This window comes from Bufo bufo, chromosome 1 (assembly GCF_905171765.1).
Source record: "Bufo bufo chromosome 1, aBufBuf1.1, whole genome shotgun sequence".
Lineage (NCBI taxonomy): Eukaryota > Metazoa > Chordata > Amphibia > Anura > Bufonidae > Bufo > Bufo bufo.
Genome location: NC_053389.1, coordinates 387,790,075 through 387,807,951, shown reverse-complemented (window position 1 = coordinate 387,807,951; position 17,877 = coordinate 387,790,075). Strand labels below are relative to the sequence as shown.

Here is a 17,877-nt window from a genome sequence, read left to right as displayed (position 1 = left end):
ATTAAACTTTTTCCATCCCATTATCCACAACTCAGAAAATGTGAAGTTTTCACACTGAACTGCACAATATGCTGACACTTCCTGTTCTGTAGAGCTCAATTCCCCACAGTCAGACAATTGATCTTAAAGGTGCTAATTATTGGCACAAATGTACCTCTTCTCACAGTGGGCATAAAAAATTCCAGACAGCCAGACAATTCGAAAGGCATCAGAACTGAGTTGTGCGCCTTTATATAAATTGGGTGCCATTCTCTCTAGTCAGTGTTTTCCTGCCCCTACGGGGGTTAACGCATGGAGAGTCCTCCCTGAGGGGAGGTGAAGAATAAGGAAAGTTACCGGTATCTCCCATGGCAGGGGCTAAGGCTGGACAGCGGGGGCAACAAGGACCCTCGTCCTAGCTCAAGCTGGGGCCTGTGGTCCTTCCCATAGCGGGCAGTCTTCCTTCCTCAGCACGGAAGCAGTCAGCGGCAGCCTGGTGTCAGAACGGGACGTGCGCGTGAAGTGCGGTGTCTTCTGGATTTTATGAATTGGGGGATGGTGCGGCGCACTGAGCGCTTGGTTATGTGGGGACCATGCGGCGCATGACATGCTCAGCATTGGCAGAGGATCGTGTGGCGCATTGAGCGCGCCGAGGCTTCTCTATCCCAAGGGCGCTGCTGGATGACGTAAGACGCCAGGAGATTTAAAAAACAGGGCGCTCATACAGAATCTCTCTCTCTGCATATATAAATATATAATGTAAGTGGAGAAGCTGTCTGATATTTGGTTGTCCTCTTTTGTCTTCATGGCACAAGAGACTCTAGATCTAAAGTAAAGCCTCTAAAGTACAATGCCTGTTTTAAAAGACTACTTGAAAACTATATAAGAAAAAATTATTCAGATCCTGCATGTCTGAAAGAAGAACAACCAAATGTTTTTTCTGAGACTAAGTCTTTCATTCATGAAGAAACTAAATCTTCCTTGGCCTCGGTCTACTCCCAGCACTCCTAATCCCCAGGCTAAAAAGCCAAGGCTTTCCGTCCAATCCTCCTGTGACCAAGAGGACATTGATGATAGTTCCTCCTCTAAAATCTGTCTAGAGGTAGCAGGTCTCCTCTCAGATGGAGAGATCGGAGAAGACGATAAATATTTTTTCTCTTCTGAGGATATGGAATATCTGTTGAAAGCTGTAAGATCCACAATGGGTATCGAGGACACTCCAACTCGCACTGTGCAGGATGAGATGTTTGGGGGTGTTTGCTCAAAAAGATCCAGTGTATTCCCTATAAATGAGAATATTGGAGAAAGGATTATGGAGGAGTGGCTAGATCTGGAAAAGAGACTGGGTGTCTCTAAAGAATTCAGAAATAGACTATGTTTTGATCAGTCAGAATGTAAGGTCTTTGATATTCCAAAAGTAGATATACAAGTAGCCAAAGTAGTGAAAAGAACAGCATTACCCTTTGAAGACTCCTCCCAGCTAGGGGATCCTATGGATCACAAAGCTGATGGCTTACTAAAAAGATCTTCGGAATCCGCTATGTTTGGAGTAAAGACTAACATAGCAGCAACTTCTGTTGCTAGAGCTATGTACATCTGGTTAGCGGAGCTGGAGGGTCATCTAAGAAATAAGACTCCTAGAGAAGATATTATAAATTCTATACCATTACTCAGATCAGCAACTGCTTTTCTGGCAGATGCCTCTGCCGAGTCGATAAGATTTTCTGCTAAGGATGCTGCCCTCTCTAACGCAGCACGCAGAGCCTTATGGATGAAGGCTTGGTCGGGAGATAAGGCATTAAAAGCTAAACTATGCTCCATCCCCTTTTCAGATGAATTTGTTTGGACCTACATTGAATAAGATACTAGAAAAAGCAGCCGATAAGAAAAAGGAATTCCCAGAGGAAAAAGAAACAAAGAAGCCCTTTTCTCAGTTTCAATCTCATCCTATATCATATAGTGGAAATCAGGCCAGTGGAGCTATCCCAAAGGGGGTAGAGGCAGAGGATTTATTCTTAATCCCCATAATAGACAAGGGAACAAGCAGAGTTTTCTTGTTCAGTGGAGCCAGATCACATCCAATCCCTGGGCATTAGACATCATTGCTCAAGCCTACAAGATGTAATTCTCTTCAATGCCTCCCGAAAGATTTGTGATCATGTCCCAAAACAGGGGAGTTATAACACAAATCTGGCAAGGGGTTCAGAAATTATTCAGGTCAGGTGTAGTCCAGAAGGTTCCAGATTCAGAGAAGGGGAGGTTTTTACTCAAACCTTTTTCTAGTAAAGCCTGACAACACCTTCCGTACTATAATAAATCTGAAACCTTTAAACAGATTAATTACATACAGAAGATTCAAGATGGAGTCAATTGTATCAACAATACTGTTAATCCAAGAGGGGGCGTCTATGACATCAATAGATTTGAAGGACTCCTATTACCACGTTCCAATCCACCAGGTATCCCAGGTATCCCAGAAAGATTTGCGGTAAAAGATCAAAAAGGAATCCTTCATCACTTCCAGTATGTAGCCCTCCCATTCGGCATCTCATCGGCACCAAGAATATTCACAAAGTTAGTAGTAGAGATGGTTGCATCCCCACGCAAAAAAAGGAATAGTTATCCCCTTTTTAGACGACTTCTTAATAATTGGCAGCTCAAAAGAAGAAAGTTTGTGGACCACCCAAAAGGTTTTAGATACACTTTCAGATATAGGATGGATTGTAAATCTAAGAAAATCTACTCTTACTCAATCTACAAGGATAAGATTCCTAGGCTTAGTTAGATTCCAGATCTGAGGACATATCTTCCTCGGGACAATGCAGAAGCCCTCCAAGAGAAGATATCACACTTTCAGAAGGCTCAGATGTTTCATCAGGGAGGCTATGAGTCTATTACGAAATCTAACTTCCGGTTTGATCTCGGTTCTTTGGAGTCTGTCTCGCACAAAAGTGACACAAACCTGGATTCTAAAGGAATAGAATGGGAAGCAATCAACTCTAGACAAAAAGATCCAGATACCACTAAGAGTAAAGACAGATCTCAACTGGTGGAAGTAAGAAAAATCTTCTTTGGGGTACAGACTGGTTTAGACGTCCAGAGGTACAGATCCTAACCGACGCCAGTGGCTGGGGCACAAAATAGGGGGGCAGTTTCTTCAGGGAATTTGGTCCAGCAGTATAAGAAGCTCCTCAAACTACAGAGAACTATATGCATTTCTCAGGACTCTCTTGGAAGGGGAGAATCTTATTAAAAGGCCGCCACCTGAAAATCCTCTCTGACAACGTCCCGACAGTAGCGTACCTGAAACACCAAGGAGGAACAAGATCCAACCTGTTGGGGGAAGTGGCAAGGGAAATTTTCTCCTGGGCAGAAGAAAATATTATTTCATTAACAGCAGTCCACTTAAAGGGTTCTGACAATATAGAGGCAGAATTTCTAAGCCGGAGAAGGATAGACGGGGGAGAATGGTCCCTAAACCGGGATATCTTCCAAAAAGTAACATCCAGGTGGGGTCGGCCAGAAATGGATCTATTCTCATCAAGATAAAATGCTCAGGTGGATCTACACTGCTCAAAAAAATAAAGGGAACACTTAAACAACACAATGTAACTCCAAGTCAATCACACTTCTGTGAAATCAAACTGTCCACTTGGGAAGCAACACTGAGCGACAATCAATTTCACATGCTGTTGTGCAAATGGGATAGACAACAGGCGGAAATTATAGGCAATCAGCAAGACACCCCCAATAAAGTGGTTCTGCAGGTGGTGACCACAGACCACTTCTCAGTTCCTATGCTTCCTGGCTGATGTTTTGGTCACTTTTGAATGCTGGCGGTGCTTTCACTCTAGTGGTAGCATGAGACGGAGTCTACAACCCACACAAGTGGCTCAGGTAGTGCAGCTTATCCAGGATGGCACATCAATGCGAGCTGTGGCAAGAAGGTTTGCTGTGTCTGTCAGCGTAGTGTCCAGAGCATGGAGGCGCTACCAGGAGACAGGCCAGTACATCAGGAGACGTGGAGGAGGCCGTTGGAGGGCAACAACCCAGCAGCAGGACCGCTACCTCCGCCTTTGTGCAAGGAGGAACAGGAGGAGCACTGCCAGAGCCCTGCAAAATGACCTCCAACAGGCCACAAATGTGCATGTGTCTGCTCAAACGGTCAGAAACAGACTCCATGAGGGTGATATGAGGGCCCGACTTCCACAGGTGGGGGTTGTGCTTACAGCCCAACACTGTGCAGGACGTTTGGCATTTGCCAAAGAACACCAAGATTGGCAAATTCGCCACTGGCGCCCTGTGCTCTTCACAGATGAAAGCAGGTTTACACTGAGCACATGTGACAGTCTTGAGACGCCGTGGAGAACGTTCTGCTGCCTGCAACATCCTCCAGCATGACCGGTTTGGCATTGGGTCAGTAATGGTGTGGGGTGGCATTTCTTTGGAGGGCCGCACAGCCCTCCATGTGCTCGCCAGAGGTAGCCTGACTGCCATTAGGTACCGAGATGAGATCCTCAGACCCCTTGTGAGACCATATGCTTGTGTGGTTGGCCCTGGGTTCCTCCTAATGCAAGACCATGCTAGACCTCATGTGGCTGGAGTGTGTCAGCAGTTCCTGCAAGACAAAGGCATTGATGCTATGGACTGGCCCGCCCGTTCCCCAGACCTGAATCCAATTGAGCACATCTGGGACATCATGTCTCGCTCTATCCACCAACGTCATGTTGCACCACAGACTGTCCAGGAGTTGGCAGATGCTTTAGTCCAGGTCTGGGAGGAGATCCCTCAGGAGACGTCTACCACCTCATCAGGAGCATGCACAGGCGTTGTAGGGAGGTCATACAGGCACGTGGAGGCCACACACACTACTGAGCCTCATTTTGACTTGTTTTAAGGACATTACATCAAAGTTGGATCAGCCTGTAGTGTGTTTTTCCACTTTAATTTTGAGTGTGACTCCAAATCCAGACCTCCATGGGTTGAAAAATTTGATTTCCATTTTTTTATTTTTGTTGTCAGCACATTCAACTATGTAAAGAACAAAATATTTCAGAAGAATATTTAATTAATTCAGATCTAGGATGTGTTATTTTTGTGTTCCCTTTATTTTTTTTGAGCAGTGTATTTTGTTCACTAAATCCAAGAGACAGACCATGGGCAGTAGATGCCCTATCAATAAGTTGGGATTGGACTCTCTAGTCTATGCGTTCCCTCCGATTCCTCGGGTCATACAGAAGATAAAAAAGGAGGAAACCGTAATCTTGGTGACCCCACTTTTGGCAAAAAAGTTGGTTCTCCACTCTAAAACAATTAGCGTTGGAGGAACCTTGGGAGATCCCGTTACAGAAAGACATGCTGATTCAGGGTCCCATACAACATCCAGACCCTTAAATATTCAGATTAGCTGTTTGGATCCTGAAGGCGAGACACTCAGGAAGAAGGGTCTATCAGAAAAAGTAATTCTTACCCTGAAAGCCAGCAGGAAATGAGTAACATCGGCCATATATCTTAAAGTCTGGAGGAGATTTTGTAGTTGGCTGGGAGAGTAACATCCAGATACCTCTTCTCCAATAAACAAGATCTTAGATTTCTTAGAGTGGATTTGAGCTAGGTTTAAGACCTAGTACCCTTAGGGTACAGATAACAGCTTTAAGCACTTTTTTACGACACTTGTTTGGGGGAACATAGGTGGATAAGGAGATTCATAAGACCTGCCATGTTAGGTTAAGACCAACGTTGAGGTCTAGAGTTCCTCAGTGGGACCTAAACCTAGTACTAGAGTGACTAACAATACCACCCTTTTGTTCCCTTATCTGAAATTTCGATTAAACACCTTTCTTTCAAGACAGCCTTTTTAATAGCCATCACTTCCGCAAGACGTATAGGGTAGATGCAGGACCTAACGTCTTGCAGTACTTAGATGCCTGCAAAGAATTTAGGAAGGATGATTACCTATTGAGCCAGTTTTGAGGAAAAAATAAAGGAAAGAAGCTTTCTAAATTCTCCATAGCCAGGTAAATCAGATCCACTATTGTATTCTGCTATTCCCTTCAAAAGAAAGCATGCCCAGAGAATATTAAGACGCATTCTACTAGAGCCAGTGCTTCCTCTTAGGCTGAGAAAGGAGGCGTTTCACTAGATTAAATTTGCAAAGCCGCAACTTGGTCCAGCCTTAATACCTTTTTGCACCCGATTCTGCAGAATTACAGTTTGGTCAAAGTTCTGCAGGCGGTATCCCACCCTAATTAATATGTTAGTTCTCATTGTGGCCGTCATGGTGGATGAAATGGAAAAACCGTAATTAGTCTTACCGGTAATTCAGTTTCCTTGAATCCACCATGAAAGCCACAATGAGAGATGACCCTTGACCTCTGTAGGGGCAGGAACACACCGTTTAAATCTACCCCCCACCCCTCACCCCCTTAGTGTTTAACAAATTACCAAGGTAGGTGAACTGTAATAGGAGTTCTTAGGATATTTTTCATACCCTAGTTTTATATATGAAGGGTATGAAGAAATATCCTAAGAACTCCTATTACAGTTCACCTACCTTGGTAATTTGTTAAACACTAAGGGGGTGAGGGGTGGGGGGTAGATTTAAACGGTGTGTTCCTGCCCCTACAGAGGTCAAGGGTCATCTCTCATTGTGGCAGTCATGGTGGATTCAAGGAAACTGAATTACCGGTAAGACTATTTTTTTATTTTTTTTTGCACACAGTGCTAACTCTCCATATATCTAGCAGTGTAATTTGTTTGCCCAAACTTAGTTGCATGCATACATACAGAACAGTAGTCTGTCAGTCTGACTACCAGGCCAGAGCATGCTCTTCTGTATAGACAGAATGTCAGTCCCCCTTGTGTTGGCTGACTTCCTGTGAGCTACAGGTTTGCATCCTGGTATCTCTGACCCCATGCATTGAAAGCTGATGAAGAGCTCATTTCTACCCCATCGAAGAAACCAGGAGAACAGTAACCTAGGCAGTTCATACAATGATTAGCTGTAGTTATAAAACTCCCTAGACTTGTGCCTAATGTTTTTATATACCATCTTTGTGCAGAATCTCCCGTGTATCCTATGAGATGGAGCTTAACACTGCTGTCCCCTCTCTTGTGCCTGTAAGAGCAGATAGGAAGAAACCAAGCATGGCTAACAGCTGCGTGAAGCTCCATCCCATCTGCAGTAGGATAAATTCTCTACTTGCTGCCTCTACATGGGACTCTGCAAAGTTCAGTGTGAGACTCTGCCCCACTAACAACCATAACTTTTTATTTTTTATTTTTTTGGCGTGTTTGTTAGGCCAACTCAGACAAGATGTCTACCCCATAATTCTATAAAGAAAGCATAAGAATAAGATGTCTACCCTATGATCCTATGAATTCGAATTAAAATGAATTGTTTGGCTTTGAGTTTTCTATTAAATTATTTTACTGTCTTTACATCAACTTAATTTTACAGGGTCCAGAGTGGCAAAGATGGGATGAAATGTTGCATCAATTAATTGTGCTCTGCCTGAGTTTCCAAACCATTATAACAGGTACATGCCTCTACTGTGACCTTTTCCTAATCTGACCTGTCTATCTGTTGTAAAGTATCCAGGAGTACCGTATTTTTCGCTTTATAAGACGCACCTGATGATAAGAAAAAAAATATTTTGAACCAAAAGGTGTGCTTTTGGTAGGTTTTGAACTAATGGTGGTCTGTGGATGACGCACTGTTATGCAGGGATCTGTGGATGACGCACCGTTATGCAGGGATCTGTGGATGACGCACCGTTATGCGGGGATCTGTGGATGACGCACTGTTATGCGGGGATCTGTGGATGACGCACTGTTATGCGGGGATCTGTGGATGACGCACTGTTATGCGGGGATCTGTGGATGATGCACTGTTATGGGGGGGGGGATCTGTGGATGACTCACTGTTATGGGGGGGGGATCTGTGGATGACTCACTGTTATGGGGGGGGGAGATCTGTGGATGACACTTATGTCATCCACAGATCCCCATAAGTGTCATCTACAGATCCCCATCAGATGCATCAGTGTGGAGGGAGGAGGCAGAGACACTCATGGCGGTCTATATCTAAATGTATACGCACTGTTCGGTACTTACTGTAGTACCGTAAGTATAGCATTAAGACGGCGCAGACCGGCAGCTCCCTCGGTCATGCGCCGCCTGTCTGCTTATCTCCCTTTATGAATGAACAGGCAGGCGGCGCATGACAGAGGGAGCTGGGGCAGGCGGCGCATGACAGAGGGAGCTGGGGCAGGCGGCGCATGACAGAGGGAGCTGGGGCAGGCGGCGCATGACAGAGGGAGCTGGGGCAGGCGGCGCATGACAGAGGGAGCTGGGGCCATGAGTGTCCCTGCCTCCTCCCTCCACACTGATACTTCGCTGGCCGCGCTGTGCAGCATAGCGGCCAGAGAATTATCCGCTTCTTAAGACACACAGCCATTTTCCCCCCTTTTGGGGGGGGGGGGGGAGTGCGTCTTATAAAGTGAAAAATACAGTAATTAAACAGAAGTCCCCTTTGTTAGCAGTATTTCCTCCAGGCTTCTGTCATGGGAAGTTTATAATAAAAATTAATGGTGCATTATAAGCTATACCCTGCTGGTAAAAGATCCTGTGCCAGTCTTCTCCACAGTATTAAATACACTAAATCAGGGATGCTCAACCTGCGGCCCTCCAGCTGTTGTAAAACTACAACTCCCACCATGCCCTGCTGTTCAGGCATGCTGGGAGTTGTAGTTTTGCAACAGCTGGAGAGCCGCAGGTTGAGCATGCCTCCACTACATAACCAGGTACGCTCTTACAACAAATCTTTGTTGTTGATCAGAACATCTAAAAATCATTTATAATCCACCCAAGAACGTGTGGCAGTCAAGTGTCTTAATCTAGAATTCAAAATGGTGCTGTATTCTGTTCATTCACCTGCACGCTGCACACCATTTCAGTATTTCTCAGCCCCTTAGTTTATCCTGATGGGAAGATGCAGCCACTGCACAGAGCAAATGAATTACCTGAATTGAGTGAACAAAAAACCGGAGACCAGCACTTCCTAATTTGAAATGGTTGAATGTAGGATACTACTTGTTGACAAAATCACATTAATACAAAACCCCCACAAAAACAGAAATGCTCACACAGGAATGTGATAAGTACTGGAGTGAAATTTTCAAAATACCTTTATTGGAAAGCACAAGAGGTCAAAAAGAGGGAATTTTTTTTTTCGAGTTTTGGCATAAGGTGGAAAATTTGGAAAAACCTGTTGCAACTTTTCATGTCTTAAGCTGCTCGCCACTTTTTACAAAAGAAAAGTGGGTAAAGCTTACCAGAAGGGCCACCACAGCCTCCCACATTTACAAACTGACAAATTATCACAGGCAGTGGTTGAGGGACTGACAACAGAGGGTTGTAGTCAATGGAGTATATTCAGACCATGGTCTTGTTACCAGTGGGGTACTTCAGGGATCTGTTCTGGGACCCATATTGTTTAATATCTTTATCAGCGAAATTGCAGAAGGCCTCGATGGTAAGGTGTGTCTTTTTGCTGATGACACAAAGATTTGTAAAAGGGTTGATGTTCCTGGAGGGATACACCAAATGGAAAAGGATTTAGGAAAACTAGAGGAATGGTCAAGAATCTGGCAACTAAAATTTAATGTTGATAAGTGCAAGATAATGCACCTGGGGCGTAAAAACCCAAGAGCAGAATATAAAATCAGTGATACAGTCCTAACCTCAGTATCTGAGGAAAGGGATTTATGGGTCATTATTTCAGAAGACTTAAAGGTAGGCAGACAATGTCATAGAGCAGCAGGAAATGCTAGCAGATGCTGCTTGGGTGTATAGGGAGAGGAATTACCAGTAGAAAGCGGGAGGTGCTCATGCCGCTCTACAGAGCACTAGTGAGACCTCATTTGGAGTATTGTGCGCAGTACTGGAGACCATATCTCCAGAAGGATATTGATACTTTGGAGACAGTTCAGAGAAGAGCTACTAAACTGGTACATGGATTGCAGGATAAAACTTACCAGGAAAGATTAAAGGACCTTAACATGTACAGCAGGGAAGAGAGACGAGACAGAGGGGATATGATAGAAACTTTTAAATACATAAAGGGAATCAACAAGGTAAAAGAGGAGAGAATATTAGAGAATATTTAAAAGAAGAAAAACTGCTACAAGAGGACATAGTTTTAAATTAGAGGGGCAAAGGTTTAAAAGTAATATCAGGAAGTATTTCTTTACTGAGAGTAGTGGATGTATGGAATAGCCTTCCTGCAGAAGTGGTAGCTGCAAATACAGTGGAGGAGTTTAAGTATGCATGGGATAGGCATAAGGCCATCCTTCATATAAGATAGGGCCAGGGGCTATCCATAGTACTCAGTATATTGGGCAGACTAGATGGGCCAAATGGTTCTCATCTGCCGACACATTCTATGTTTATTAAGATGCATGCGACTCCTAATAAATTGGTTGGATCTTCCTCCAAGCAGGGCTTTTAAGAAGACTGGCGTGTGAAGCACTTGTCTTCAGCAAATGACCCCAAAAGCGTTTTGTCCTGGTACCAGGGTATTCATCCGGTTATATATACAAAAGCTGTGCATTGTATTTAACCCCTTAAGGACACAGCCTTATTTCACCTTAAGGAAAAGGCCATTTTTTTTTAAAAATCTGACCAGTGTCACTTTAAGTTGTGATAACTTTAAAACGCTTTGACTTACCCCGGCCATTCTGAGATTGTTTTTTCGTCACATATTGTACTTCATGACACTGGTAAAATGAAGTGCAAAATTTTTTTTGTTGCATAAAAAAAATACCTAATTTACCCAAAATTTAGAAAAATTGGCAAATTTCAAAGTTTCAGTTTCTCTACTTCTGTAATACATAGTAATACCCCCAAAAATTGTGATGACTTTACATTCCCCATATGTCTACTTCATGTTTGAATTTTTTTGGGGATGTTACAAGGCTTAGAAGTTTAGAAGCAAATCTTGAAATTTTTCTGAAATTTACAAAAACCCAATTTTTAGGGACCAGTACAGCTCTGAAGTCACTTTGCGAGGTTTACATAATAGAAACCACCCATTCTATAAACTACACCCCTCAAGGTATTCAAAACTGATTTTACAAACTTCGTTAACCCTTTAGGTGTTGCACAAGAGTTATTGGCAAATGGGGATGAAATTTGAGAATTAATTTTTTTTGCCTAATTTTCCATTTTAACCCATTTTTTCCACTAACAAAGCAAGGGTTAACAGCCAAACAAGACTATCTTTATTGCCCCGACTCTGCCGTTTACAGAAACACCCCATATGTGGCCGTAAACTACTGTACGGCCACACAGCGGGGCGTAGAGTGAAAGGTGCGCCATTTGGTTTTTGGAAGGCAGATTTTGCTGGACTGATTTTTATTTACACCATGTCCCATTTGAAGCCCCCCTGATGCACCCCTAGAGTCGAAACTCCATAAAAGTGACCCCATCTAAGAAACTACACCCCTCAAGGTATTCAAAACTGATTTTACAAACTGTTAACCCTTTAGGCGTTGCACAATTTTTAATGGAAAATAGATACAATTTCAAAATTTCACTTTTTTGGCAGATTTTCCATTTTAATATTTTTTTTTTTTCCAGTTACAAAGCAAGGGTTAACAGCCAAACAAAAATGCTGTATGGTCAGACGGCATTGCGCAGAAGGAAAGGAATGCCATATGGTTTTTGTGGGCCAGATGTTGCACTGTTTTTTTTTTTTTTTTTGTTTTGTTTTTTTTTGACCCCATGTCCCATTTGAAGCACCCCTAGAGTAGAAACTCCCAAAAAAGTGACCCCATTTTGGAAACTACGGGATAAGGTGGCAGTTTTGTTGGTACTAGTTTAGGGTACATATGATTTTTGGTTGCTCTATATTACACTTTTTGTGCGGCAAGGTAACAAGAAATAGCTTTTTTGGCACTTTTTTTATTTTTTTTTATTTACAACATTCATCTGACAGGTTAGATCATGTGGTAATTTTATAGAGCAGGTTGTCACGGACACGGCGATACCTAATATGTATACAATTTTTTTAATGTAAGTTTTACACAATGATTTCATTTTTAAAAAAAAAAAAAGTTTGTCTCCATAGTCTAAGAGCCATAGATTTTTCAGTTTTTGGGCGATTATCTTAAGTAGGGTCTCATTTTTTGCGGGATGAGATGACTGTTTGGCACTATTTTGGGGTGCATATGACTTTTTGATCGCTTGCTATTACACTTTTTGTGACGTAAGATGACAAAAAATGGCTTTTACACCGTTTTTATTTTAATTTTTTTACGGTGGTCACCTGAGGGGTTGGGTTATGTGATATTTTTATAGAGCTGGTCGATACGGACGCGGCGATACCTAATATGTATACTTTTTTTTTTATTTATGTAAGTTTTACACAATGATTTTATGTTTGAAACAAAAAATCATGTTTTAGTGTTTCCATAGTCTAAGAGCCATTATCTTGGGTAGGGTATGATTTTTGCGGGATGAGATGACTGTTTGATTGTTACAATTTTGGCGTACATGCGACTTTTTTGATCACTTTTATTACCTTTTTTCATCATAGTTTATTTTTTATTTTTATGGCGTTCACCGTTCGGGTAAAGTAACATGACCGTTTTATAGATCAGGTCGTTACGGACGCGGCGATACCAAACATGTGTAGGGAATTTTATTTTTTATCAGTGATAAATGTGTTTGATTTTTACATTTTTTTTCTTGACCCAGACCCACTTGGTTCTTGAAGATCCAGTGGGTCTGATGTCTGTATAATACAGTACACCATATAGTGTGTTGTACTGTACCATGGACAGCAGGATGCCTGAGAAGGCGCCCTGTTGCCATGGGAACCTTCCCCGTCTGCTCAGTATTCGCCAGAACTGCGCAGACGGGGAAGGGTAAGGAGAGGGGCTGTCTGGGGGCTCTCTCCCTCTCCATCGGGGGGCTGCAAAGGCACAGCAGCCCCCCGATGGGAGAGGGAGGGAGCTCCCTGAGCTGTTAACCTTTTCTATACAGCGGTCCGTACGGACCGTGGTATGGAAAGGGTTAAACGGCTGACATCTCATCACAGATGTCAGCCGTTTATACCAGGGTGTCAGCAATGTGCTGACACCCTGTGTGCTGACACCCTGGCATACCCACTAGCCACCAACGATTATTCAAGGGGAGGCGGGCGGGGGATCGCGATCCCGCCTGCCGCACCGCCCGCACCAACCGCAACGCCCCCCCTGCACCTCCCACCGGGATAAAATCATTCAGGGGTGCAGGGGGGGGGGTGAAACATATATATTTTAGGAATACTAAAGTTTCTGATCAGAAACTGCAGAAAGCGCAGCAAACCGCAGGTCTAAATTGACCTGCGGTTTGTTGCGATCGCCGACATGGGACTCTCCCGCACATTTAGCCGAGGTGCCTGCTCAATGATTTGACGTACCGGTACGTCATGTGTCCTTAAGGGGTTAAGGACCCTTGCCACACGTGGACGTCACAGCTGGACATCACAGCACGGGTCGTATCCCAGCGTGTTAACCCCTTGTATGTCACGGTCAAAGCTGACTGCGGCATACAGAGGGATTGCCGAGGGTACGGGTGCCCTCCGCTTCCCCATCAGGTCCCCGCGCTGCAATGGCAGGGACCCAATGGCAGAGAAGGCAAGCCTGATGCCTTCCATAGGCATCGGAGCTTGCCTCTACAAAAGCCTGTGAGATCCAGCCTGTCACTATACAAGCTGACAGCCAATGCATTACAATACAGGTTGTATTGTAATGCATCGCAGGGGGGATCAAACCCCAGAAGTTGAAGTCCCAGAGTGGGACAAAAATAAAAAGTGAAGTGTTTTTCATAATAAAAAGTTTCAAGTAAAAAAAAATAAAAATCCCAAAAGAAAACCTATAAAATTGTAAAAAAAAAAGAAACCAGACATATTTGGTATTGCCGTGTCCATAACAGCCGGCCCTAAAATAGTACCAGTCACCTCATATTGAAAAAAATGAGCCCCTACATAAGACAGTCACCCAAATTTTTTTAAAAAACTGACTTTCAGAATATGGAGACAATAAAACATTTTTTCAAACCAACAACCAAACAAAGTAGTCATATTTGGTATTGTCGCATCTGTAACAACTATAAAAAATAGGATATGATCTAACCTGTCAGATGAACATTGTGAAAAACAAAGTGTAATATAGAGCAACCAAAAAATCGTATGTACCCTAAAATAGTACCAACAAAACTGCCACCTTATTCCATTGTTTCTAAAATGGGGTCATTTTTGGGCAGTTTCTACTCTAGGGGTGTAAGTAAAAGTCTTTAAATGTGACATGGCAACTTAAAATTGTTCCTGTGAAATCTGCCTTCCAAAAACCATATGGCGTTCCTTTCCTTCTGCACCCTGCCGTGTGCCCGTACAGCAGTTTACAACCACATATGGGGTGTTTCTGTAAACTACAGAATTAGGGTAATAAATATTGAGTTTTGTTTTGCTGTTACCCTTGCTAGGTTACTTGAAAAAGTGGATTAAAATGGAAAATCTGCCAAGAAAGTGATTCTGACATTTTATCTCCATTTTCCTTTAATTCTTGTGGAACACCTTAAAGGAATAAGAAAGTTAGTAAAATCAGTTTTTAATACCTTGAGTGGTGTAGTTTCTAAAATGGGGCCATTTATGGGTGGCTTCTATTATGTAAGCCCCACAAAGTGACTTCAGACCTGAACTGGTCCTTTTTAAAATTTTTAAGAAAATTTCCAAAACCCAATTTTTAAGATCAACTTCTAACATCCCAAAAAAAGAAAATGTCATTTAAAAAGTGATCCAAACATGAAGTAGACATATGGGAAATGTAAAGTAATAACTATATTTTAGGAGGTATCACTATCTGTTTTTAAAAGCAGAGAAATATACATATTGAGAATTTTTCAAATTTTTTGGTCAATTTGGTATTTTTTTATGAATAAAAATGAAATATTTTGACTCCATTTTACCACTGTCATGAAGTACATTATGTGACGAGAAAACAACCTCAGAAGGGCTTGGATAAGTAAAAGCGTTTTAAAGTTATTACCACATAAAGTGACATGTCAGATTTGCAAAAAATGGCCTGGTCCTCAACCCTGGTGCGATGTGTAAACATGACGCCCGCTCGCACGTGCAGCGGCCGTCATGGCCGGCAGATCTCTGCTGTTTCATATAGCCGAGACCTGCGGCTAATTACAGTGACCGGCAATAATGCCGTTCGCAGTAATTAAATCCTTTAGATGCCGTGATCCAGTGAGATCACGACACCTAAATGCGCAAAAACCCAGAAGCTTGTGCTTGCTATGTGCCGTGTGTCCAATCCGGGCATAGGTAGTTGCGCTGAATACTGGTAGCTTTACGGAGTAAGCTAACAGTATTCAAACTGCAATTCTTATTTTGGCCACCAGTTGGCAGGCCAGGATAAGAAATGAGCAAAATAAGCTAATAATAAATTCCTGATAAACCAAAATGTAAAATTTTTTTAAAAAAGTGTAATAAGCTCATATGAGGCACCTAATGAACAAAAAAAAAGTTCAATATATAAAAAATTTATAAAAGTTTAAATCTCCTTTCTGTATAATAAAAAAAATTAATTCCTAAATAACTATAAATATAAACATCATGGGTATCACGGCGACTGAAAATGCTCATACTATTAAAATGGAAACAAAATTCCAATATTGCCTAATGGAAAAAAGGGTCAAAATGGCCGATTTGCAATTTTTTCATTGCGTCTTACCCCAAAAAATGTAATATGTGATCAAAAAGTCATGCATACTCAAAATGGTATCAATTAAAAGTACAGATTGTTCTGCAAAAAATGAGCCCCTTAACAGCTCAGTAGACATAAGTATAAAAAAGTTATGGGGGTCAGAATACAATGATAAAATAAATTTAAACTTTGAGAAATGTAATAATTTTTTTTATAACACTTTAGACATAAAGAACCTATACATATGGGGTATCGTTGTAATCTTACTGACCCAGAGAATGAAGGGCATGGGTCAGTTTGCTGTAAACAAAACCCGTAAAATAGTGGAGGGATTGTGTTTTTTTTCCAATTCCACCCAATTTGGAATTTGTTTACCACTTCCCACAACATTTTGTGCCATAATTAATGGTGGCATTAGAAAGTACAACTTGTCCCGCAAAAAATAAGCCCTCATACAGCTATGTGACCGGAAAAATAAAAAAGTTATGGCTCAAAAATAGGGAAGAAAAATGAACTTAAAAACCTCCAGTATCCAAAGGGTTAAGGTGAAAAATGGCAGGGTCCTGAAGGGGTTAAAGGGAGAGTTTATTGCATAATAAGTGCTGTGTGTTTTTTGTTAATTAAAACATGGGTGAATGGTTTTCTGTGTATATAATTTACTTGTCCTCTGTTTGGCCTTTCTTAACCTTTTCAGTCAGACCATCACCCTGAGAAGGGAGCCCTCCCTCGTAGTGGCTTATCAGTGCGATCCTGTAAATAAGTGTGATGTTCTAATGTGGAGATCTGTAGGAGAATACCAACTCTAAACATACTGTGTAAGGCTACTTTCACACTAGCGTTCGGGGCTCTGCTTGTGAGCTCCGTTTGAAGGCTCTCACAAGCGGCCCCGAACGGATCCGTCCGGCCCTAATGCATTCTGAGTGGATGCGGATCCGCGCAGAATGCATCAGTCTGGCACAGTTTAGCCTCCGCTCTGCTCAGCAGGCGGACACCTGAACACTGCTTGCAGCGTTCGGGTGTCCGCCTGGCCGTGCAGAGGCAAACGGATCCGTCCAGACTTATAATGGAAGTCAATGTGGACGGGTCCGTTTGAAGATGACACAGTATGGCTCAATTTTCAAGCTGATCCGTCCCCCATTGACTTTCAATGTAAAGTCTGGACGGATCCGTCTGAACTACTTTCCCACTTAGAATTTTTTTAAACTATAATGCAGACTGATCCGTTCTGAACGGATCCAAACGTCTGCATTATAGGAGCGGATCCGTCTGATGTCTGCACACTCTGAACGGTAGTGTGAAAGTGGCCTAAGGTAGTTATGTATCTTTTCTCAGCAGTGTGGACACATATGAACATGGAACCAGCACAGATGCCTTCAGCTGCTAAGTGCACATGCAGCAGGTCAGCCAGTTTCATAGGTACAAATATGCTGACAGCCAGTGGCGTGCCCGGGCCGGGTCATTTGTCTGGCCCCCCCCCCCAATACTTGACCACATACCTCTTACATCCAGGGACATCTCCTGTCATGTAGACCTTCTCTTTCCTCTTCTGCTCCGTTAGACCGCCATGAGAAATTCTTTCAGCCGCATCTAGTCTCTACAGTTTGTAACACAGACACGTTAGATTTCTCAATTTTTCCATCAACCTCTCCATCCTGGTGTCCCCAGTGTCATCCTGCTGCCACCCCCAATACCTGTGGTGCCCGTTGTGCCCCCTAATGCCCCAGGTACTATACTGCTGAAAAAATAGTGACCCTAATAGACATAATTGGAGTCCTTTATCAAACTGGTGTAAAGTAGAACTGGATTTCCAAAAGAGCTGTCAAAAATGAAAGGTGGAATCTGATTGGTTGCTATGGGCAACTAAGCCAGTTCTACTTTACACCAGTTTGATAAATGACCCCAAATGTTCCTATAGTGTCTACAGCAGCTATAAAGTCCCCTAGAATGCCCCCCATAATAACACCCTATATCGTGCTCCAGGTAATAATCCCTCTATAGTGTCCCCAGAAATAGACTGGCCTCTACAGTGCCTCCCCAATAGCAAGGCCCCCATGCTGCCCCCCACACAGTGTCCCCCACGCTGTCCCCCTCACATTGCCATCCCTCCCATAATAAATTGCCCCCCCCCCACTGTGCCACA

General features: G+C 42.8%; 1 protein-coding gene across 1 annotated transcript in view; it reads left to right on the top strand.

The window, feature by feature from the left end:
* SIMC1 (SUMO interacting motifs containing 1) overlaps positions 1 to 17,877 on the top strand; it is a 70,091-nt gene that overhangs the window by 40,490 nt on the left and 11,724 nt on the right. The window contains exon 9 of the mRNA XM_040405610.1: positions 7,439 to 7,517. Coding sequence (XP_040261544.1) covers positions 7,439 to 7,517 — 79 coding nt within the window. The remainder of the gene's footprint in view (positions 1 to 7,438; positions 7,518 to 17,877) is intronic.